This window comes from Argiope bruennichi, chromosome 11 (genome assembly GCF_947563725.1).
Source record: "Argiope bruennichi chromosome 11, qqArgBrue1.1, whole genome shotgun sequence".
In the NCBI taxonomy this organism is placed as follows: domain Eukaryota; kingdom Metazoa; phylum Arthropoda; class Arachnida; order Araneae; family Araneidae; genus Argiope; species Argiope bruennichi.
Genome location: NC_079161.1, coordinates 9511674 through 9536988, shown reverse-complemented (window position 1 = coordinate 9536988; position 25315 = coordinate 9511674). Strand labels below are relative to the sequence as shown.

Below are 25315 nucleotides of genomic sequence, written 5' to 3'. Positions count from 1 at the left end.
GATAATTTAGATAGTAATGCATTTTTATGAATAAATTTTTGAAGCATGTGAGCATTGGTTCTTCTTTGATCCTTCTTTTGTCTAAGGGATCTTTGTGTTTAAGGGATCTTCTGTTCTTTTTTTTTTTTTTTGCGTGTTCTTTACCTCCCCCAAAAAATTTATGCTTTGAGTTTTGTATCACCTTATGCAGAAGTTTAAATTGTGTAGGAAGATGGAGATAATTTAGATAGTAATGCATTTTTATGAATAAATTTTTGAAGCATGTGAGCATTGGTTCTTCTTTGATCCTTCTTTTGTCTAAGGGATCTTTGTGTTTAAGGGATCTTCTGTTCTTTTTTTTTTTTTTTTGCGTGTTCTTTACCTCCCCCAAAAAATTTATGCTTTGAGTTTTGTATCGCCTTATGTAGAAGTTTAAATTGTGTAGGAAGATGGAGATAATTTAGATAGTAATGCATTTTTATGAATAAATTTTTGAAGCATGTGAGCATTGGTTCTTCTTTGATCCTTCTTTTGTCTAAGGGATCTTTGTGTTTAAGGGATCTTCTGTTCTTTTTTTTTTTTTTGCGTGTTCTTTACCTCCCCCAAAAAATTTATGCTTTGAGTTTTGTATCACCTTATGTAGAAGTTTAAATTGTGTAGGAAGATGGAGATAATTTAGATAGTAATGCATTTTTATGAATAAATTTTTGAAGCATGTGAGCATTGGTTCTTCTTTGATCCTTCTTTTGTCTAAGGGATCTTTGTGTTTAAGGGATCTTCTGTTCTTTTTTTATTTTTTTGCGTGTTCTTTACCTCCCCCAAAAAATTTATGCTTTGAGTTTTGTATCACCTTATGTAGAAGTTTAAATTGTGTAGGAAGATGGAGATAATTTAGATAGTAATGCATTTTTATGAATAAATTTTTGAAGCATGTGAGCATTGGTTCTTCTTTGATCCTTCTTTTGTCTAAGGGATCTTTGTGTTTAAGGGATCTTCTGTTCTTTTTTTTTTTTTGCGTGTTCTTTACCTCCCCCAAAAAATTTATGCTTTGAGTTTTGTATCGCCTTATGTAGAAGTTTAAATTGTGTAGGAAGATGGAGATAATTTAGATAGTAATGCATTTTTATGAATAAATTTTTGAAGCATGTGAGCATTGGTTCTTCTTTGATCCTTCTTTTGTCTAAGGGATCTTTGTGTTTAAGGGATCTTCTGTTCTTTTTTTTTTTTTGCGTGTTCTTTACCTCCCCCAAAAAATTTATGCTTTGAGTTTTGTATCACCTTATGTAGAAGTTTAAATTGTGTAGGAAGATGGAGATAATTTAGATAGTAATGCATTTTTATGAATAAATTTTTGAAGCATGTGAGCATTGGTTCTTCTTTGATCCTTCTTTTGTCTAAGGGATCTTTGTGTTTAAGGGATCTTCTGTTCTTTTTTTTTTTTGCGTGTTCTTTACCTCCCCCAAAAAATTTATGCTTTGAGTTTTGTATCGCCTTATGTAGAAGTTTAAATTGTGTAGGAAGATGGAGATAATTTAGATAGTAATGCATTTTTATGAATAAATTTTTGAAGCATGTGAGCATTTGTTCTTCTTTGATCCTTCTTTTGTCTAAGGGATCTTTGTGTTTAAAAGATCTTCTGTTCTTTTTTTTTTTTTGCGTGTTCTTTACCTCCCCCAAAAAATTTATGCTTTGAGTTTTGTATCGCCTTATGTAGAAGTTTAAATTGTGTAGGAAGATGGAGATAATTTAGATAGTAATGCATTTTTATGAATAAATTTTTGAAGCATGTGAGCATTGGTTCTTCTTTGATCCTTCTTTTGTCTAAGGGATCTTCTGTTCTTTTTTTTTTTTTTTGCGTGTTCTTTACCTCCCCCAAAAAATTTATGCTTTGAGTTTTGTATCGCCTTATGTAGAAGTTTAAATTGTGTAGGAAGATGGAGATAATTTAGATAGTAATGCATTTTTATGAATAAATTTTTGAAGCATGTGAGCATTGGTTCTTCTTTGATCCTTCTTTTGTCTAAGGGATCTTTGTGTTTAAGGGATCTTCTGTTCTTTTTTTTTTTTTTTTGCGTGTTCTTTACCTCCCCCAAAAAATTTATGCTTTGAGTTTTGTATCACCTTATGTAGAAGTTTAAATTGTGTAGGAAGATGGAGATAATTTAGATAGTAATGCATTTTTATGAATAAATTTTTGAAGCATGTGAGCATTGGTTCTTCTTTGATCCTTCTTTTGTCTAAGGGATCTTCTGTTCTTTTTTTTTTTTTTTTTGCGTGTTCTTTACCTCCCCCAAAAAATTTATGCTTTGAGTTTTGTATCGCCTTATGTAGAAGTTTAAATTGTGTAGGAAGATGGAGATAATTTAGATAGTAATGCATTTTTATGAATAAATTTTTGAAGCATGTGAGCATTGGTTCTTCTTTGATCCTTCTTTTGTCTAAGGGATCTTTGTGTTTAAGGGATCTTCTGTTCTTTTTTTTTTTTTTTTTTTGCGTGTTCTTTACCTCCCCCAAAAAATTTATGCTTTGAGTTTTGTATCGCCTTATGTAGAAGTTTAAATTGTGTAGGAAGATGGAGATAATTTAGATAGTAATGCATTTTTATGAATAAATTTTTGAAGCATGTGAGCATTGGTTCTTCTTTGATCCTTCTTTTGTCTAAGGGATCTTTGTGTTTAAGGGATCTTCTGTTCTTTTTTTTTTCTTTTGCGTGTTCTTTACCTCCCCCAAAAAATTTATGCTTTGAGTTTTGTATCACCTTATGTAGAAGTTTAAATTGTGTAGGAAGATGGAGATAATTTAGATAGTAATGCATTTTTATGAATAAATTTTTGAAGCATGTGAGCATTGTTCTTTCTTCTGGACAGTTGTGATAAAACCTGTTTTAGTTGTGCAAAACAACATTTATTCAGAATGCTTATTATTATGTTTATCTTGACACATTTCTATTTATCTCTTATTGTAGTTGCTGTTGTAGATAGCAGTTCACTGAGATCAACATCATCTATCGTATTAGATGATTTAACAATACAACGTAGAAGGATCTTTACCAGGCTTGAGAATAGGAATCGTAATTGCGGTTTTCCAAGCTATGGGGAAATATTAAAATTTGAAAATTAGATTCATGATTTGATAAAATGTTAATAAGGTATTTAGGGGAAGATCTCTAATTATTTTATTTGAAATTCCATCTATGCCTGGGGTTTTATTTATATTGAGTTTTTTTAATAGTTTTGAAGAAATCTAAAATATTTGGGGATTCTAATTCTGTATTATTTTTTGCGAAAATATTTTTAGTGCTGAATTTATAATATTTTATGTGTTTGTGTTGTGCATATCGTTTAATGTGAATTGTTGCTCTAAGCTTTGCGCCAAAGTTTCTTCTTTGTCTGTGTTCCAATATGCTTTACTGACCTGCGTAACCTCTTTTTCCCCTTGAGCGGAGAGCGCCCCCTTGTGGCGTTTTATAGAAGGCAAGCAGTTGAACGGCAGACCTGTATCCAGAGGACGACTTTTTCCCTATGCGAACCCTTGCGCTTACGCCGCATGCTTCTGGCTGGAAACCGTGGAATCCTTACACCACACTGTTTTCTTTAACCTAATTTTCTATGTAAATTTTGTCGTGTAGCTGTGTTTGTAGAAATTAAAAATAGTGTATTTCAAACCGGACAGTTCCTTAGAAAATCGCAACACACCCACTATACCTGGCATTTAAGGGCTGTTTCTTCCTGTGTTTGGCTGTGTTCCACAGCATGTTGTCATTTGGTTGTAGAGTGTGAATTTATTTTTCCAATCGTTTTCAATTGCTTGTTTTTTTTTTTCTGTTTTTCTTTTTTATTTAGTGTTAAATCTCCACCAAATATGCATAGGTTATGTAAATACATGATGGTTTTCAAATCCGATGCGAATGTTTTTGTATCTGAAGAAGGGGGAGGGGATTGAAATAGATGGTATTAAAATTGAATTTGAGTTTTCTATATTTAGTGAGATTATGGTAGCTTCGATTAGTTTTAAGAGGGTGGGGAAGTTGGGGTTTTATGATAGGATTGGTTGTTTATGTTAATTACGGCTGTACCACCATTAGGTTTTAAGGGATCTTGATTTTGTAGGTAGTTTATGTAAGCGTTATAGTTTGCTATTTTTATTGTATCGGAAAATCTCAGGAAGGTTTCTTTAATTAAAATAATATCGGGATTTGCTTGTATTTATAAAGCCTCTCAACTCATAAGAGCGAGATTTTATGCCATTGCGTTCCTGAACGCAATTCCTCTCCTCCAGTCTAAGAATATAGTTTATAGCTGTTTGAAGCATGGCTTCAATTGTGTCTTGAGGGGTTTTAGATTCTTGAATTTTTTAAAAAACACAGTTAAGAATGCGGAGTGGCTTTCAGGATGTCTCTCAGGAATATTAGTGCTTGGAGTATATCTATAATTTCTTGTACAGATACCTTTCTGGATCTCGTTGAGAGTTTGCATTAGTGGCGCCATCTTTTGAGAAGGAGTAGAAACAAAAGTTAAATCTGCTGGTTTTGGAGTGGCTGGCTGTCGATGAAATTGGCATTGAACGTTGACAACTCCGACTTCGGTGACAGGCTTATCGGGGCTCCCATCCTCGGAGAAGGACCATCCCCTTATTGAATGTGACTGTTAGAGCTATGACTTTTAATATATTGTCATGAATTAGGTAGAATTATGGAGAAGAGTGTGGATTGTTTTAGTGAAGTTTTTGGGTGAAGCTAGGCTTGTGGTTGGTTGAAGATTTGTGAGTAATGAAAAGATGTTACGCTATTGGTTGGTACTAGTTAGGGTTGATGAATATTTTACGAGCGGTTATTACGTAACCAATATCATAAAGTCACAAATACCAGTGATCAATACTTTTCAAAGAGGGGTGCGATTCAAATCCTTGATACGATCTTACTGGTGATATTTCGATTACAAGTCTTGGATCACGATAGAAAATAAGAATCGAAACGATCAGTCCAATAGAAGCTCTCGAACAAAACAGAAAAGGAGAAATCTGTGAATGGGTTAAAAAGAGAACGGACCGGTTTTTCTTCAAATGATCGTATCATTGAATCGTATCACTGAAATTTGTCGGACTTCACTGGAAAGTGTGAAGTCTCGCTCCACTTTACGAGAGCGACCTTGACTTTCCGATATTAGCATTTGATGATGCACTATTCCATACAAATCCTTTTTAATTGCTTGTGACATGCATATATTCTGTTTACTGCTCGCGCCATCTATTGGTAAAATATAGAACTAAAGTAAATATTTTAAAGAAATGACATATATTTAATTCACATTTTTCAGAAAATGGTATATTCCAATAAAGAAATTAAATTTGATTTTTTTTTCAAAACTATTTATTTAAGAGGTAAGCTGAAATAGATAATTTACCAATTTAAGTAACGTGTGATTGAATTAATTTAAGTATTAATTACAATTAATAAATTTTATTTTTAATACTAAGTAATAATGTTTAATTAATAATGTAATTGAAATAACATAGTTGGAACAAATATTTAAAAATAACAGCAAAATTATTTGTTATTTAAAAAATCGTGGATTATGCATCTCTAGTATTGGTGAGTGAGTGAGTGGGTATGCTGGGAGAAGTAAGAAGATCGCAAAGTCCCCCGATTAAGTGTTGTGAAAGTTAGTGAATAATTTTTGTAGTAATAGATGGCGCCATGAGTATTGTTTATTTACTTTTAATTACACAGGTATAGAGAACGGGTTAGGATGGTAGAGGAGTACGTTTTAAACGCCAACTCAGCGAGGCGAGGTTATTTTATATGCAATTTTTTTTCTCATGAACTGGTAAAACTAAAGTGAAAGATTTGGAACATGGAATATTTTCTCACTTTTTGAAACAAACTCTTTCAAATCTCGTTTTGTATTACGGAAGAAAAATAGAATAGGCCACTTTTTTTTCTGCACATATTTCATGTGATTTGCTCACCAATTAACTGTTAAAGTTGTTATAAGGCGAAACAATACATTTAGAAATTTATAAAGAATACTCGAAGCTTAATGCTCTCTACTGCTTTTTAAAATTCTCAGCTTAATTTTTGCGTACTTTACACCTGGAACTTCAGTGTCGCTATCTATTTTCCTGTGGGTTGCAGAATACTCGAACCGATTATTTAAACTCTGGTGAGGCTTATAAGCCAGTTAACAGCTACGAAACACAGGCAATTGCTTATGTATTGTGGTCTTGTTACTCGGCTGCGAATCACAAGGTCATTAGGTTCTATCCTCGCCCATAACAATTCTCTACAAAACGAGTTCACTCAGATATTTGTCCTATATCTGCATGAAAAAGTTTATGCCATTGGTCAAATTAAAAAGCACATTTTCAATTTCCTTTCGTACCCTTTTTTTTTGTCAATAACAAGTTATTAGAAGCACAATTCATGATATTTTTTAAATTTCTTTTTAATATTTATTGAAGTCATGAGATAGTGACATTTGGTTATTTAACTGAGCATTTCATTTACAAGTGCATTTAAGTGAATAAATACAGAGTTATTAAAAAGAAAGGGAACGGATTTAAAATATTTCTATAATAATCTATAATATTACTTAAACATTTTATAAGAATACTTATTACATTATGTTTTATAACATTTCAGTATTTTCATGTATACGAATTATTTTTGTAGGACATGCTTAATTTTGAGATATACAAAAGCAAACTGCATAGCCGATAGTTATGCAAAGACAGATAAAATGATTATAATTTTAGGTATTTTTACTTTCAAATAGATGAAATATAAAGTATTGTAATCGTCAAAAAAAATTTAGAACTCGAGATTTTGTAGAATTTCTACATTTTAAATATTGTTATATTTGTCACAGACATTGACAGCGGATTCTAAAACCCTCCGCGCTTTTGAGCATGCGTTAGGGTGGGTTTGATTCGTCAAACTAGGGGTGAGAGGAAAGATGAAAGGAGATGTTTACATTTAACAATAAAATAAAATCGGATTATTCGCTGACTGAATTAAAATACTGTCAGAAATGACACGATACTCACATACACGTAAAAAAAAATTGAACAAAAACAAAGTAATAAAGCAGGAATTAAGGTCAAAGAATGAAGAATTCTTGGAATGCGCTCTTCCTTCCGCGTTTCTCCCCTTCATGAGATAGAATCGTCGAAATGGGGTCGTCTCCGAATACTGAAACGGACAGTAAAAATGCTTTGGTACAGATGGATGAAATTTGGTAGCATTAACAAATTTGTAGATTATCAAACTTTGGACAAAATCCGCCCAAGAGAAATTATCTACCCTGGTGTTTGAATATAAGTTAACTCGATAATAGCAAAACGAATAGATGCAACTTTATAAAATTTCTGTAATACAGACACCTGTCAAATTTTGAGCCAAATACAGTGGTGAGTTGACCTTCTTGTGAATTTGTGTTTTCAGAAGCATGTAAATGCTTTGACTCCAAAACGCAATGACTTAAATATGTAAAATTTGGTACGCGAGTTAAACGCTTTGATCTGGATTAAATGTAGTTATATGTCAATTTTTTTTTTTGTTTTAATCGGTTGGGAAAAAACGCGTCTAAAACACAAATTCGATTTTTAAATACTATCAAACCGCCTGCCAGAAGTTTATTCGCAACGAAAACCTCACCAAGGATGTTTAGTTTAGTTAGTTATATTAACGTCCCGTTTGAAGCAACACGAGGGCTATTTTGGGACGGACCTCGTGCTTTTGAACCGCGGTCAGATGACGAGGACGACACCTGAGCTGGCACCCCCCTCTCCACACCACACCAGCGGGAGGACGTTTGGTCAGGACGTATTTAACGTGCAACAGACCCCCTTACACGACGGTTCTTCGGTGGAATCGGGTCTCGAACCTGAGACCCTCCGGTTCCGAAGCCGAGACCTTACTACTAGGCCACCGCGGTCCTCACCAAGGATGACACGATGGTCTGTCTAAATGTTCAAATATAAAGTAATAATTGCAAAACAAAGGTGAATGAAATTTGGCACATCGATTTAACATTTTTATTGTAAAATTCTCAAATTTTGTGCTAATTCCAACAAAGGGTTGATCATCTATCTGTACTTTCAGATTCATATAAATGCGATAATTCAGAAATGGAGTGATTTAAATATATCAAATTTGATATGAAATGTGTTATATTTTTTTCTTAACCATTTGAAGCAAAAATTTATCTAAAACGCAATTCTGTTTTCGGTTACTATTAATTGTATGGCAAGGATAAATCACCAAATAACTCGCCAATGATTTAAATTCAGTAAAAAGGCTAAATTCATGCCAAAAGGTTAATATTTTGCAACTATTGTACACCGATGCCAGTCAAGACGTCTTCTGGGATAATACCTTATCGAAAGTTTTGGGTTCAGCACAGCAGTTGTTGCTCAAGCGTGATGAAAACTGTATAGAGGCAAGAAAGGCAACTTGTATTGCGAAACATAATGTTGGCCTATGTGATTGCTAAGAGCAAGTCTATGCACTGGCGGATGGCTAAAAGTACCATCCAGCAAATTATTGGTTGCCATTTCATATGTGTTTGCATCCTGTTTGTGACAAAGCAATATGATATTCGTTTTTTTTTTTTGGTAGCAGAAGGTGATATTGCATCTGTGAAGGAAGCTTATGAAGGGCACTCACTGCCGTAGAACTGACATAATGTCTTCCGCATTCTTTAAAGTAGTTTTGCTCTTGCCAGACCACTGGCACTCTAATCAAATTGGCGAAGTTTTGGTGAACAATCTTGGAACGCTTACCATATTGCCGGGTTTACACTCGGCCAGTTATAAGACGGCTAGTAAGAAAACGCATACGCTAGAAGGTACTGATTTATGTTCGCCACAGTTCCATAGAATAGATTCAGGTATTCCAGGATTGACTATAAATTGTTGTTTTGGCGAACCTGAATTTCTTTTTCACCGCGTATGGTATTAAAATAGATATTTACACAAAGAAACATGGTAAAATAAAACAAAACTTCAACATACTTAAATTCGGAACACTATAGAAAACAAATGGCAAATAAAATGAAAAAAAGACTTCGACTTTTTTGCTCTTTGTTCTTTCCGATGCGGAATTAATCTATGGTAAGTGATCAATTTTTTCACGCCCCCCCCGAATTCTACAAATGCATGCACAGTAACAAAAACAATATAGAGGCATGTTGTCCCCCGTCGGGACAATTATTTGTCCTCGACCGAACTGCATTTTTCAGGGTTTCTACGCATGCGCAGCTTAACGGCCGTCTTATAACTGTCCGAGGGTAAACCCGGACAAAAATCGCATTTCTCATCCTGCGATTTTTGTTTAACTGAAAAAGGCATTACTGTCCTAATAAATAAGGCGACATTTCGAAGTCACGGGTACTATTCGAAATTGAATTTTGGTGAATCAGAAAAATTATTCTGAAATTATACAAATATTTAAATTTTAGAATAATTTAAAAAATAATCCCAACTCTTACTGTGGCTCTTGTTCTGTTGTTTATTTGATTCAGCTTTATTTAAAGTAAATTATCAAGGAAAAAATTTACAACCAGATGAAGTAAGTTTCACTTTCCCTTTATTATTGTGATCAACTTTAATACTTACTGAGAGCGTACATTATCAAACATAAAAACATTCAAATCATGGACATGCTTAAAAACATTTTTCTGAAGTCTAAAAGGCTTCATTTTCCACTTGGTGTTTACATGAAGTATACTGTAGCAGTACTGACAGAAATACAATTCCAGCAGCTGCAAAGTTCATGTAAAATGTATAGTTGTAAAATATTTTATCACAATAATTTTCTGAATTCTCAAAACTGGGAGACATCGAATAGAAGATGATCATTTCTGCAAGAGAAACCAAAAATAAATTTCACAGATAAATTAAAAAGAAATTACAAAATAAAGGTTTCATCCCATGTTATAAAACGTTGGTTAGATATTTTATATTTTCATATTATTTGTCCACAATGAGATGTTAGCATCTCGTGATATCAAACTATTCCAACTTGTTAAGTCAGAAAACTTCAATAAAATCCTTTTTCTCCTGTTCTTGCTCCCCCCCCCCATCGGCAAATGGATCCTTTTATCAAAGGTTAAAACACTTTTCTTGCGGGTCACGAGATTTCTCGCTTTTAGCAGGCCGAACGTTGAGGCCGAGTCATGTTATATCAAGTTCATATTTTTGTCGTCTAAATCGGTGCATAACCAACCAGAGGCAAATACTTAACACATTAAGAACCGCAAAGACATCTGTAAGACATACGCCTGGGACAGCACGTTTCTTGGGCAAACTTGCACGTTCTAAAATCATCCTAACTTTGTTATTTATAAAGCAATAACAGACGGGACACGCAACACGAGAAAACTCGTGAGCGATCCGTAACAGATGGGATGCGAAACATGAGATACTGTTGCAAATCGTGCCAAACTCCATTGCACAAGGGAATATGCTTTACCAAATATCACACCCTACAGCATTATTCAATTCTGAAGTAAATAATAGTTAAAAATAGGAAATGTCATCTAAATAGTAAGTTAAATAAATTCATAGGTCAAACGGTTCATCCACTCTTGTTTATGTTCGTTGAGTTATAAATATATTCGTTGTGATTAGCAAGCGTGTCACAAGTTTGAAATATTGCCCTACATTTTGCCGTTATCATCCCATTCAACTGATTTCATAATACTTCCCGATATTTCTCGTTTTTAGCAGTCCGAATGTTGTGGCCAGTCCACGAGATCTCGTTTTCATGCTCTTTCGGCTAAATTGATGCATAACCAATCAGAGGCAAATATTTAACACATTAAGGACCGCAAAGAAATCTGTAAGACATACGCCTGGGACAGCACGTTTTTAGGCAATTTGTACTTTCTAAAATCATCCTATCTTTGTTATTTATGAAGCAATAACAGACTGGATACGCAGAACGAGAAAACACGTGAGCGGTCAGTAGCAGATGGGACGCGAAACACGAGAGTGTTAAGTGAGCGGTCCTTAAAGTCTTAAAACAAAATACTGCTACAAATCGTGCTGAATACTACTGCACAAAGGAATATGCTTTACCAAATATCACACTGTAAAGCATTATTCAATGTGAAATAAATAATAGTTAAAATGTCAGAAATCTTATATAATAAATACATGTATAAAATATATTGTAATATTTAAGAATACTTTATGCAAATATAATACCAAATGCAAATTAAAAACGTGCATATATGCATCCTATTGCTTGAGAAGCATGCTTCTAGAGCGTTCAAAAATGTGCGTGCCTTGAGAGCGCGTAGAGCGCCTTACGCAATGTGTTAATAAGTATCCATATCATTATATATTACAGCTTAAACTGACTTTCAATAAAATTTTAAGTAGAGTAAAAATCGCACTTTATATTCCGAAATGACGCACTGTTATTGAAATGACACTTTACATGCTAATCATTCTTCCCAAATTTGGTAATGAATCAATATAATAAAAATTATTTTCTAAATTATGGTTTTAAAAGCATTATGATTCACTTCATTCTTTACGCTGTAACCACACAACCATAAAATTGATTTTGGAATTAGCAGTTAATTGTAAGAGCATTTAGAGTACGAAGTGTTAATTTCTACAACTGAGTTTATGATAATTTGCGAGGCTGTTCCATGTTCAGTTCGTCTTGGCGGAAATTTTCAGTCAACACTATTGTCTATCAAAACTAATAATAGTTTATATTCAAGGTTTAATAATAACCAATAGAAACGTTGTTAATATCAAGGAGTATTTATATGTGGTTAGCAGAAAAATTTAAACAATGAACTTTGTCTCAAATTAAAAATAAATCCAGATTAAAAATAAATTTGTCTCAAAAAATAAATCCAGAATATAATTTAAAATTATTGAAATCATTCACATGAATTTAAAAGTAACAAAAAAAAAAATGTTGAAAGAACTGCAGACTTTATCAAATTATAATTTAGAGGATAGGGACAAACACGAATTTCATTTGATAATTCATACAATTCATTTGATAAATCATACAAGATTTCATTGTCAGCGTCTGAAAAATGAAAAGCATTTGAATGTGAACAAGTTCAAATGGTTTGAACACATTCTTTGACGTGATAGATTTGATTGTAAACGCTATAACAAATTCTCTTTATGCAATTTGTTTTTTGTATAAAAACCAATTTAAAAGAAGTTAACATATTTCTGCATTATGCTTACGACTTAGCTTTGTATTTTTCAGAAGTCTTACTACTTTTAATCTTTCCATTCAAGATTCTTAGAAGGTTTGAAGTCTCAGTCATATCTCGATTTCTACTTCAGATTAGTTTGGTTTGATTTAGTTATATTAACGCCCAGTTTTAAAGCAACACTAGGGTTATTTTGGAACGGACTTCGTCATTTTGAACCACGGTCCGATGACAAGGATGACACCTGAGCAGACAACCCTCTCGCCAAACTTCACCACACCTGCGGGAGGACATTTGGCTCCGACGAACTTAACATGCACCAAACCCGCTTACACAACGGTTCTTCAGTGGAATCGAGTCTCGAATCTAGAGCCCTCAGTGTTCCGAAGCCGAGACCTTACCACCAGAACAAAAGATTTTAGGTAATCTATGAATTGAAGTTTTTAACTATAAAAATACTTTATATACATAAAATACGAGGAAATTACACTCTTTATTCCATGAAGAATACTTCATAGAACAATAAATCCCGTACTGTATACTCCTTGGATGTATCGATCAGCCAAAGTGCAAAATAAGATAGCTCAATTACATTTGTAACGTTATAAAATTTTGGCGGTAGTGCATGTCAGAAAATCGAGCTTACCAAGTATCAATAAAACCACAGTGATATTTTGCGTTATCCTCACTGCTGATCTCAGAGGTTCCTTCCAGTCCCTGAAGAAGTTGCACGCTATGTGGTGTGCCACGTGACAGCCCGTTAAAAACAGCCCGGCTATTCCAGTTATATAAACAAGGTTCGTTGCAAACTCATTCGCCGGACATGTGCCGATATGGACTGCGCCTAAAATTAAAAACCATTCATTAGCATTCATCAAAGCCATTGGATGTTTCCATAATTACGTTATCGATTATGTTGCGTTGGGGTGATTGAAAATAACAAATAAGTAGTATAAATTAATATTGTGCAAGTTTGAGGTTCGAACTCGCTACGTTAGGGCTCATAGCCGCGTAAGAAAGCCACTAGACAAAAGTGTATACTCTTTTCCGGAGGTTGTTATCTAGCTTAAGAAGTTACCACCACAATAATCCCCCACCAATGAGTTGGAGTTTATCACGCCAGTTATGACGAGCGACGAACGTGATTATCGCGTCAGGCGTAATGGCGAGCGACGGCGAGCTTGTGTGAGTGGTTCCTGCCGGTAGATGTAGCCACGACAGCTGAACGAAGGATGCGGTTGTTCAGAACCAGGGTCACCAATGTGCAAGTTGAGGTTCGAACTCGCAACGTTAGAGTTAACAGCCGAGTAACAAAGCCACTAGACAAAAGTGTACACTCATTTCCGAATGTTGTTATCTGCCTTCTGAAGTTATCACCACAATATGATCACAAATTGGTTATTACTGGAATATTCCGGGGGCTGTTGCATGTAGTAAAATCCAGTGAATATAGTGTAACTTTATTTTAAAATTATATTCAAATATTTGAGAAGCAATTCTTAAAAGTGCGATAGTAAAGCATGCAAAAAGTCGTTCAGGAATACACAAGTTGCTTGTTACAAGACAAGAAATTATTTAAAACCATTTCATTAAATACATGAAGTATCGGTTTTAATGTGTACTTACCCATATAAATGGCAGAAATAGGTATAAGAGATAACAGAATTTTCATCGTCAGCAGGATTACTGAAAAAAAATTACTTTCATAAATTTTTGGGATTAAAAGTGATACGTATATTTAAAAAAAATCCTAAATATTTATGAAGGATTCATTGAAATAACTTTTTCCTTTTTTTTACATAATTTAATATTTACTCTGCAAGTTGTACTCTTTAAAAACAATCGCTTCAAACTACTGAGACAATAGAAATGAGATGTAATAAACTATTTAAGGAAAATGATCGAAAGTAAAGTATACGAATTTATTGTATTCTTTTCTTTGGAAATACAATTTCAGAATAGGAAATTATTTGATAGTTTGAAACATATGTAATATGTAAAAGAGAGGGAGGTCAAAAAATTTCCGGCAATTATTTTTTCAAGTTCTTCAATATTTACTATAAAAAGTAAAAGATAAAAGAATCATATTTTAATTAAAGTATTTCATTAGAATGTGCTGATAATTGTTTTACTGTCCATTAACGATTTTTTTTTTGCATTTGTTTTCGTACTTTGGAGCAGAAATATTTTTTACTGAAACCATTTTAAAAAGAACTTGAAATTAGATAACAATCTGTTTCATTGTTTATTCGATTTTTAAAAGCCCACAGAACACACAATATGTATACAATTCTAGGAAAGAAGCAACATTTATAGTTTCAAATTTAATCATTCATATGCATTATATGCAAGAAACAACATTTAATGTACAGTCGCAAAAAAAAAAAAAAAAAAAAAAAAAAAAAAGTCACCCAACTTTATTCCATCTTTGATTATGAAAATAAGCCTTTTTAAAAGTAGCAACGTTTAGTAATAGATTGTGGCCATAAAGTTTCCAAAGCGGATTGTCTACGTATTTAAAATTGTACGAACTTTGAAATTTCCTATGGCAATGCACTTTTTTGATCCCAAGGTAATTTTTTTTATGTGGAATATATCCATAAGTACATTTTTGATTAATATTCCATGCCTAAATCTGAAGATATTTGGTATTTTCTGTGAAGGGGTTCTTTCCATACTTAAAAGTGTAAGGTTTATATATTCGTTGAGCATATGAAATCCTTTTTTGTGCCATACTTTAATAGTATCTAAAGTTTCAGTCTAGGTAGTAAAATCGTTTGCTACTTTATGCATGATAAAATATTTGCAATGAAAATTTCTTTGAGAGCGTTTCTTTCCAAGCGCATTCAAATTTTTGCTTAGTTTGCAATCGAGCCTCAATTGCCATTACTCCAAAAGCATCAAAATATAAAGATTTTTTTATATGCTATTATATTCATATTTTGTTTTTACACACACACAAGGCGTCTTGGAATCGAGTCTCGAACCAAAACTCGTCGGCTTCGAAATTAAAAATCTGCCACGAGATCATCACAAGGGGTGAGGTTATCGAATGACTTTCTTGGCAACAACCCCTCTTGCAGTGTTTATTAAACTGCAAAAGATAATCTAAAGACAAATCGATAACATGGGCTGGGATAGTAAAATTAACTGAAAACAGAATATACTGATGCAATCTTGCTGAATAGACTCGCCCTTCTTTCTAATCTGCGACAAAATCATATGAAGTTGAGTATATTTTTTTAAACATTGCGTACATTTAATTTAAAAGTATTTCAGAATGAATCCGAAAGATCGATTAATTAACAATGTTTAATTTTAAATGCATCAAACACTAAGAAAATAGAATCGTTTGAAATATTCGGTCGAAAACATGTTAGGCCTAATCTCATTAGCGTGGGAAAAAAACTGAAACCTTATTCATTTTTGGCGGGATTTGGCCTCAGAATTTTGGCGAGAAAGTTAGTTTTTAATTAATAAAAAATTAACCACTCAATTAACCGGAATAAATAGTAGCCTATATCCTATTCCAGACTATAATCTACTGTGCTAAATTTCATCCAATTCAGTTCAGCCGTTCTGACGTGATTGACTAACAAACTTCCATCCATCCAAACTTTCATATTTATAATAGTAGTATAGATGAGAAAAAGAACAGTATTTGATTTCTATTCTTTGATGAATATCGACAAACATTTGATCATTCAGAAGAATACGAAGAAAACCCATTTGTACTTACTGTGATATCTCCAATTCATAGCAGCTCTCTGAATATTGCAGCGACAATCAGACAATTGTCCACAACATTCAGCTTTCTTCTGTTTCGAAAATTTAGAGTTAATGCCATTACTTATCGAGTTATTTGGTGGATTTCTACTCAATTTTGTGAGTTTTTCAGATTTAGCCCCAAAATTGAAAATTCCAGAAGTTGCAGCTGGATCTTGCTTGCGATCAGATACGTGTGTAGCAAGCGGTATATTTGATGAAGAATCCATACCGTTTTGATTCATTGACCATTTTCCATCATCAGATAGATTTTGAATGGTATCCAATTCACTAGGTATGTCTGTCCATAGTACTACAAATTCCGTAGACGCTGTCCAGGGATAGTTGCGTAGAGTCAAAGATATCCTTGAAGAATCGTAGTTTGAACTCGATACGACATTTTCAGTTGATGCTTTGCCCCCATCCGAAGCCTTTTGTTCTTTGTGACGGGCAGCGGTATTAGGTATATCGCTCCATAATTCCGTGAATTCCGTAGACTCGGTCCAAGGATGTCTTGCCAACTTAGATAGAACCCAAGAAAACATTCGTTTGTCATTGGTGTTTGAATTTACTGTTACATTCGAAGCAGGTAAAATATTTTCATTTCTTGCATCAACATAGGGTCTTGAGTTGACATAAGGAGCTACGGAAAAAATAATTGATATTTTCAATCTCAGGAATAGGACGGCATAAACAAAAATTCGAAACCCAACCTTTGAACTGCAACCGAGATAATGAAATGATAGATCACTCTGCTTGCATGGTATCTAATGATGAGTAGATAAATAACCCAGTTCTTCATTCATCCGTTGAAAGGAATATAAAAAGGTGGTTTAAATTTAAGCTCGACTCCAAATTTGTATAGAGGTTCAGGTTTTAATCTTAGGGCACGATCTTGAAATACTCTGAATCAATATTTTAAATGATAATGGCTTCTATTTAGCAAATTTCAATTTAGAGTATCTCCTATGAAATCTGTATTTGTGGTTCGATTGCAAATCCACATCATTATATTTTTCTATATAAACATAAAAGAATAATTTTAAGCACCAAGAAATTATACAATTATGGCATTGCTACTTTTACTATATTGAATTTGAAGTATTTGATTAAAATTATTTTAAATAAAGGTCTCTTTTCAGTACCATTATTGGAACAAGGCCTGTGAAAATTTAGTGGGGAAATATTGAAATCTAGTTAAAAGCATTCAAAAAAGTAATTACTCGTATTAGTTTTATTTTTGATTTATTTTAGCGCTTAGAGAGCTGAAAGTTATTTGATTAACTTTAAAAAGTTAATTAAATAACCAAGCAAGTAAAAGTCAAATAAAAAGTTAAGTAAAACTTTAATAATAAAGTAAAAAGTTAAGTAAAACTTTATTATTAAAAATAATAAAGTTTTGTGTTACTTTTATAAAATTGTTCTCTAACGAGATAGAAAACCATGCAACATTCATATTGACGAATCAGATTTGCATACTTTAATTAATCGCTTTATGGTTGGTTGAACTAGCAAAATCCAACTCGTACAAAGTTGTTTTATACTAGCCTTTTTGAGGCAAATGTTTTAGATAACATGTTTTCAACATTATGTACATATCTATTTTATTGTACTTTTGATTTTTATTATTATGTTGTATTTTAGATAGTCCAAATAAGAAGAGGTTTGAAACAGGGATTGGCTATTTGACAGATCGATGTTCTTGTTTTTATTTTAATAGCTTCTATTTTATCAATGCACTGTGTCCATATGATCCTGGGGATGGTATTTAAGGCTATTTAACTGACCATGTTCATATGAGGCAAAAGCAAGTAATGCGAAATACTTGTCAAAACGGGAGGATTGCACGAAATTCCACCTTCATTTTGCACTTTTATTAGCACAAGATATTGAACAAGAAATTCACAATGTTCTTCTGCATTCAGAATTCTAGATAATATCTTGAGGATATTCTAACAGATAGTTGGCATTTTGTGTTATTAGGGGCATGCATCATTTAATCGGCAATGAGATTACTATCTTAATATAAATCTTTATACTGTTTCCATTGCTGTTTTCCAAATTAACAAATATTAACCACTTGAGGTGACAAGAAATTCACACTTGCCCGTACCAAAATAGTACACTGTTACTCGAAGCAATGTCACACAAAGTGACCGATACATTATAGATATCGGGGAGGGGGGATTTTCTTCTAAATGAATAAATTTTCGGTCCAAGACTCAGAAAACGTTCCGCTTTTCCTTAAAGCAGTGAATTATCCTTTGGGAAGGTATAAATTCTCAGTCGTCGTGTTATGAATTATGGAGCTTGGAGCCCCCCCCCTTCTCCTCCAGGTATGGGATTATGATTATTAACATAGATAATTCCTCAGGAAACTTGACCATTAATTTCACATCTTGTAAGTTCGCTGTGCCTGTTAGTAATAACATGATTCTAATATTTATAGAACAGCTTGTGTTAATAGATTAAAATTTGCACCATTTTAAAAATAAAATAGTTGCAGAAAGATTGACGTATATTTTACTACAGTTTACAATTTTCAACAACGAACTTGTTATGTTAACACTACATATACATGACATAACATGCGTTAATGGTTACTTAAATATGTTTGAAGCTACCACCGAAGATTATTGGCCGGTACTACACTCTGAAGATTAATGAACATAAACAAGTATGGACAAGTTAATTCTTCTCAAATATATATATGGTTTCGAAGCCAAGACATTACCACAAGACCACCGCGGCCCTCGATGACAGCCTTAAATGTTCTTCATTGGCACGAAATGGGAATTCACGTCTATGGGCTTTATGAATATTCTTACTAATAAGCGCGTTTTAGTTTGATATCACGATGAAAGAAATCGGGGATGCATTTTATACATCTTATTTGACCATTTTGGGCCAAATTTAATACGCATCCAATTTTGGCATAAAGTTTATGGACGGAATTTCATATTCGTTGTGTACTTCAGGTTTTTTTTTGTTACAATATTTTGAGTGGACAATCAATTTTTTCGATGAATTCTGTCCAAATTATGCTAATTCTGATAGAATGGAATAGAATAGAATAGATAGATAGAATGCATAGATAGAATTATGTACCACGTATCCTACAATATTTATAGAATTTTTTTTTTCTATGTACGCGAATAGGCACACGGACTTTCCGAAGGATTTTGTTTCAAATTTTAATGAAGTCAAAATTCCATCGGTCTTGTTGAGTTTTTGAGTTATCGTGTTACCTATAGATTAATGGTAAATTAACTCCACGAGAGGGCGCTCTGCATTCTTCCGATGACAGCTAGCAGCCATAGTTAGTTCAGAAAGAGATGTCAGTCGAGAAGGGCTGGACCGAAACTCAGAAAAATGATCCTCTGAAAAGGCTGAAGTTGGAGTTCTTGCGTAGAATAAATCCTCTACGAAAGTCCAATGTACCAAGCGTAGGTGGGAAAAGAGCATTTCTACAACTGTTCATCTTCATGTAATATAATTCCTTCATCCTCATTGCATTTTCAATTGTAAAAAAGCAGAATCATCCTTTGTTAACCAACAAATAAAACAATTAAGTTATTCAAATTGACTGATGCCTTAAAACCCATCACACCAACAGATGTAAATCCAAAATTGATTTTTGTATTACAAGATAGAAAATCTTGAATATGGTAAAATCAAACATTTATACTTGGAGAAATGATTCAATTTAGTACTCACAGATGCTTGGATGATAGGGCCTTGCATTTTCGGCATCGTGATAGTCTGGAAGTAGATGTTCTTGATATGGCTGAAAAGTAATCAAACAGAATGGATTTAATACGTAAAGTATTAATCGAATAGAATGTTCTCAACAGTTGCAAAAAATTAGATATACAGATTCATTGCATATATAGTTTAATTATATTAATGTTCCATTTCGTCCCGTCCCGGATCTTGTAATTTTGAGCCGCGGGCAGATAAGGCCGACACTTGAGCTGGCGGGCCCCACACTAAGCTTTTACAATGCACTTGAGGTAGGACATTTGATTCTGAATTGTTTAACGTGCACCACTTACATGGCAGCAAATCAGTGGAATCGGGTCTCGGTACCGTCCGATTTCGAAGCCTTGACCTTACCACCAGGCCACAGTGACCTCTATATACATATTAAATGTCGACAGAATCGGGTTTTCTATCAGAAGTTCTCCATTTGATTTGATTCTCAGCAAGAAAATGCAAAACGATCCAAGAAATAAACCACTCTAAAATAAGACTAGGAATTATGCCTTGGAGAAGCAATCGTGACATTTTATACGATTCCAAAACCATCCTTTTTAGGTTAAATTTTAGATTTCGAACTATCCGAGGAGTATTTTAGGACGAAACGCAATTCCAAATATTGTATCAGAAGACAAAGGCATTGTCACTGAACAACAGTCAAGCCTATCTTTCCCTCAAACATTCACACCATAAACCAACATTGAAAAAAAGGCGGTATTGTGATTGAGCGATTTTTTTCATATACCTGAATTTTATTTTCAAATGACATTACAGCTTCTTGAAGATATTTTTACCGGATATTGCCTTTAAATCAACATAAATATCTATATACCAACTAGTAGATACATCTAGTCTAAATAGTCCCCATTTTAAGAGGTCATTTTGAGGAGAACATGTACGCCAGGAAAGAAATAGTAAATTTAACACATGGGAGCTCTGTCCCATTTAATTTATCATACAATTCCAAATATAGCGCACCTTGTGTTTAGATAGGTTTTATATTGCAGAAGATCGGAAATGCACCACATACCTTTTCACGTTGAGGTAATGGGTCCAAAATTTCGTTTCAAAAGTAGATTTGAATTTTGCGCTTTGTAATTATCGTATTCAAAATCAAATTGCTGGATAGATTGACTTATTTTGTCCAAAACTTCATAAAAATTTATAATTTTGTCAACCAAGCATAGTAAACTTCATTCCTGAAGGCTTGTTGGGTATTTGAGTGTTTGTATAAATAAACAAACCAACTGTCTGACAAACGGACAGGGATAACTCCATAAATGGTTTTTAAAAAAACTTTATTTTAATCGAGCTTGAAGACGAATTCTTTGATGATTAGAACAGTTTATGTAGTTTCTCACGCATCTAAATTATAAAAACTTGTCAATGAAAAAAGAAATTATATATATATATATAATTTATTACCATTAGTATTTGATATTACCATGCAGTATATCTTCAATATTAACAAATTCGTCCTAGTTCGTTTAGAAGAACTTCGTTTAATTTAACGTCCCATTTAAAAGCAAAATTGAGTTATTTTGATGCGGACCTAATAATTTTGAATCGTGGTCGGTTGACGAGGACGGCACTTGACCTGACACACCTTCTCCAAACTTTCGCACCACACTTGCTGGGGAGTAACATATTTAACATGCACCATACCCGTTTACACAGCGGTTGTTCGGTGCAATCGAGTTGCGAACCTATTACCTCTAGTTCCGAAGTCGAGACTTTAACACTTAGACACCACCTTTCTTTCAGAGAAACAGTAAAATGCACAGAAAAATTTGAAAATTTAATTATACTCAGAATTATTTTAGAAAACTGGTTCTTTTGGCTATGATGCGAAATTTTGTTACTTCTGAAAGTACTTATTTTGAAAACATTCATATTCCCTTTCAACGTGTTTATAATAGAAGAAAATTTGTAATATCTGAAACTCCAGTGTATTCATCTTACGACATTTAACACATACGATATATTTATAACGCCTTTTAAAATATTTAAAAAACGTTAAATATACTAACATAATTAGGATTTTATTATTGCATATGCTATTCATTTGGAAAAACCAATACAAAAACTTCCGCTTTAAATTTTTTTTCTCGCTTGCAGGATTTCGTTGCATCCAAATTTCTTAAAGGAAATGTCTCAAGTTTTATTTAAATATTCAAGACTATATTATATATGAGTCAGTCTGCATGTAAACCAACATCCACCATTTTTACTGGAAAATTCATATACAAGTAAAATTTAAGCAATTGAAAAATTGAAATGTTGCATAACATGTTTTGGAAATCTTTTCCCAGGAGAGTGATTTCAGTTTACTTGCAGTGGTTTGTTATGAACCCATTTTTAAAATTACTCGAATTAATGTTTGCTGATCAAATGAAAACTTCCAAAAAATGCACTAGAGACTTGAACAATTTAAAACAGTTTTTTAAAAAAATGAAAAATCCCTTCATTAGTGTGTTAAAAAGAATAGAATATTTTTTATTTGAATAACGTTCAGATTTTTATTTCATAATTTTCTATTAAAAATATCAAGCAATCTTGTATCAATTTTAAAATAAATCCCTACCAGGTGGCGCTTTACATATAGAATCCCAGTGTAAGTATATTAATAGAGGCACCAATAATCAAGATCTTAAATGTAGGTATGTATCTAGCCTATATTCCTCGTTTCGCCGAACATTTTCGAAATTTGTTTTATTTCTTTATAAGCCATGCATTTAAAATGTTTATCCCAAAATGTTTTATTTTCGTTATTACTGGAAGATAAGTTATAATACAAATAAGAAAATAAAATTGACATAGAAATAAGAATAAGGAAGAAAAGAATAAAAAATAAAATTAACACTAAAAGTGGACATTTAAAAAAAAAATTGTAAACAATTTTTCTTATTCTTAAGCAATATATTGTTTAAAAATATAAATTTGCATCTCCTTTATTTTTTTTTATTTTATTTGTTTCTGGGAAATTTCTGAAAGAATTGTTAGAACTTAAAACAGAGAATCTGTATTTCCAAATGACTGTTTCCCAGTTATTTAACTTAAATCAATGGTGGAATACTGTAAAATGTGAAATGAATATTATACCCAGATATTCGTCGTCAAACTAAAAAGAGTGGTTAGAAAACGCGAAAATACTGGGAGTATTTAGAATTTTTGAAAGATCGCTGGAAGAGTGAGAGCAGCAATGCAGCGTATAATATGGAAATGATCCTATAGATCTTACGATTGTAAAAAATATTTGCGAAAAACCCACAATTTTAAAGTGAGAATGTGTAATGGGACAAGAAGAAATGGGCAGACTGATTTCTTATAAAATTAAATGAGAATGCTTAAAATGGATCCCTTTGCATTCGGATGGCGCCTCTCACCATTCAAAACGGTGCATCATTTTGACTTTTTTTTTAAAATATTGATTTTTAAAAAATACCTACGGAAAGGTAAGAAGAGGTAAATTAATTTTTTTGGTAAAATTCAACTTAAAACTATAATAAATATTTTTTTTTTCATAGAAATAAGAGTGTCCTTGTGTTAGCTGAATTTTGCATCGAATTACTTTTCCGAGTTCAAAAGGTTAAAATACATAATGAACTTAGACAAGTTACAAAATTATTATGCGTTTGTTATCCGTAAAAGTATTCTGAAAGTCTAGATTATATACAATTCACCGTAAAAGCAGATTTTTCTTTCTTGCTATTGCAATCAAATTACTTATACCAAATCTATGCATCGAGTGTAAAAAGTTAACAAAAATTTGATTCCAAAACAAATTTATAAAGCCTTTCCGATTTTGCTCTAAAAACAAATAAAGCAATTTACCCGGCAATTTACAATAAAAAAATTTTATAAGAACTTTTACACGGTCTTATAAAACAAAGAAAATTTAACAGCTTCTGATGGATTATTTTGCCTAAAGAAGCTTTAGTTTGGAACAAGAAAAATAAGGAACACGGATTGCAGCATTGTTTAATAATGAAAATTATAACACATCAATTTTTTTTTTGAAATAGTGACTAATTTACAGACGTTTAAAACCTACACAGGAATTCACAAAAAGTGGATATAAATACAGAGACACCAGTCATTGGTTATATTATTGCTTTTTACAATACAATACAAAATTGCTGAATAAAATTAAAACAAAATAAAATCGGTTTTACATAAAGGAAGAGGGCTATATCTGCGAATGGGATGGGTTTTAACTTTCTAAAGTCATGCAATTTTTATTAAAATCATTAAATGCATTTTATTTTCGTTATCGTCAGTTGAAAACATCTTTTCAGAAAATGTTCATACACTGAAATGAAAGTTCCCAAAATATTTTACTTGCTTTTAGTAATATTTTGAACCAGAATCTAACTTTTGGCCCATATTTAATTATTTTAATGGGCTTTTAGTGAAAAAAAATTCGATCATTTTTTATAAAAATTTAAAGTTTTTCTTATAAAATTGGGAATGTTTCCTTTACTTTTAGAATTACTGGAAGTCTTTTGGTTCATAACAAACTAAACATATTGATTACGTATTGTGTAAAAATAATTGACATATATTCATAAGAATTTGCTAGAGGATATTTGGCGTAGCTGTAAACATTAATCGAAATTTAGTTAAAAGTTATTTATAATTTCAAAGGTTAAAATATTTCAGCTGAAATTTTAATGAAAGTTGTAGTTTTATTCCCCATTTCTTACAAATACGCTCATTTCATTAAAGTTTAAAAAATAGTGCTCTGAAAGTAGACACATGCCTTAAAATATAGCATTATCATCGAAAACATACAAGTGAAAAATCTTTTAGAACTTTGATATATCAGGAAGTGAGTAAAATCAATTCCAAAATTCTATCTTTACAAATATGAAACACGTCAAACAAAATAAAAGTTGACAAAAAATGTTATCATTACTTGAAGAAGTACAATGCCGGAATCAGAAGATACGGAGCTGTTTCTTAGAGATTCGTACAATACACGAGCGTTTTCTGGAGCTCGTACAGCCATAATTGGTAAATAAAACTATATCCTTTTGCAGTTCGTCAGATAAGAAAAATCTATTTTTAACAAAATTACCACATTTTTGAATGATGATAAAAAGTTATACTTCTGCGTGCAAGCGGACGCTTAGTTTGTTTTATCACATCGAAATGATGAAACAGGCTGTGATGGCACAAAATTTGGAGGATTGATTGATTGATTGATTTTCCATTCAAGACAGCGCGAGTTTAGTTGGTTTAGCTTATTCAGTTAAAATTGCATCTGTGTTTGGTTTTAGGATCCGAGACTAGCATTTTTGATGATTGTACTTCAAATGACTACTTTTGATGATTGTACTTCAAATGACTACTTTTGATGATTGTACTTCAAATGACTACTTTTGATGATCGTACTTCAAATGACTACTTTTTGATGATTGTACTTCAAATGACTACTTTTGATGATTGTACTTCACTACTTTTTGATGATTGTACTTCAAATGACTACTTTTGATGATTGTACTTCACTACTTTTTGATGATTGTACTTCAAATGACTACTTTTGATGATTGTACTTCACTACTTTTTGATGATTGTATGTCGATCAAAAATACACCGTAAAGCTGGGCCTGGAAAAA

General features: G+C 32.6%; 1 protein-coding gene across 1 annotated transcript; it reads right to left on the bottom strand.

Moving 5' to 3' along the window:
• Positions 1-9554: 9554 nt before the first annotated feature.
• On the bottom strand, positions 9555-24863 carry LOC129957241 (uncharacterized). Its single transcript, XM_056069487.1, has 6 exons — positions 24613-24863; positions 19653-19722; positions 15910-16578; positions 13797-13856; positions 12817-13014; positions 9555-9839 (listed from the first exon to the last, which is right to left on the bottom strand). Exons 1-6 carry the CDS (start codon positions 24703-24705, stop codon positions 9664-9666), a joined length of 1266 nt encoding a protein of 421 aa, XP_055925462.1. The 5' UTR covers positions 24706-24863; the 3' UTR covers positions 9555-9663.
• Positions 24864-25315: the final 452 nt, after the last annotated feature.

Excerpts from the sequence above, each read along its gene's own strand:
- LOC129957241 (XM_056069487.1), bottom strand. The coding sequence starts at position 24,705 with ATGGCTGTACGAGCTCCAGAAAACGCTCGTGTATTGTACGAATCTCTA. Across the intron at positions 16,579-19,652 it reads GCCCTATCATCCAAGCATCT|CTCCTTATGTCAACTCAAGA; the intron begins GTGAGTACTAAA and ends TTTTTTCCGTAG. Across the intron at positions 13,015-13,796 it reads TATTTCTGCCATTTATATGG|GCGCAGTCCATATCGGCACA; the intron begins GTAAGTACACAT and ends TTTTAATTTTAG.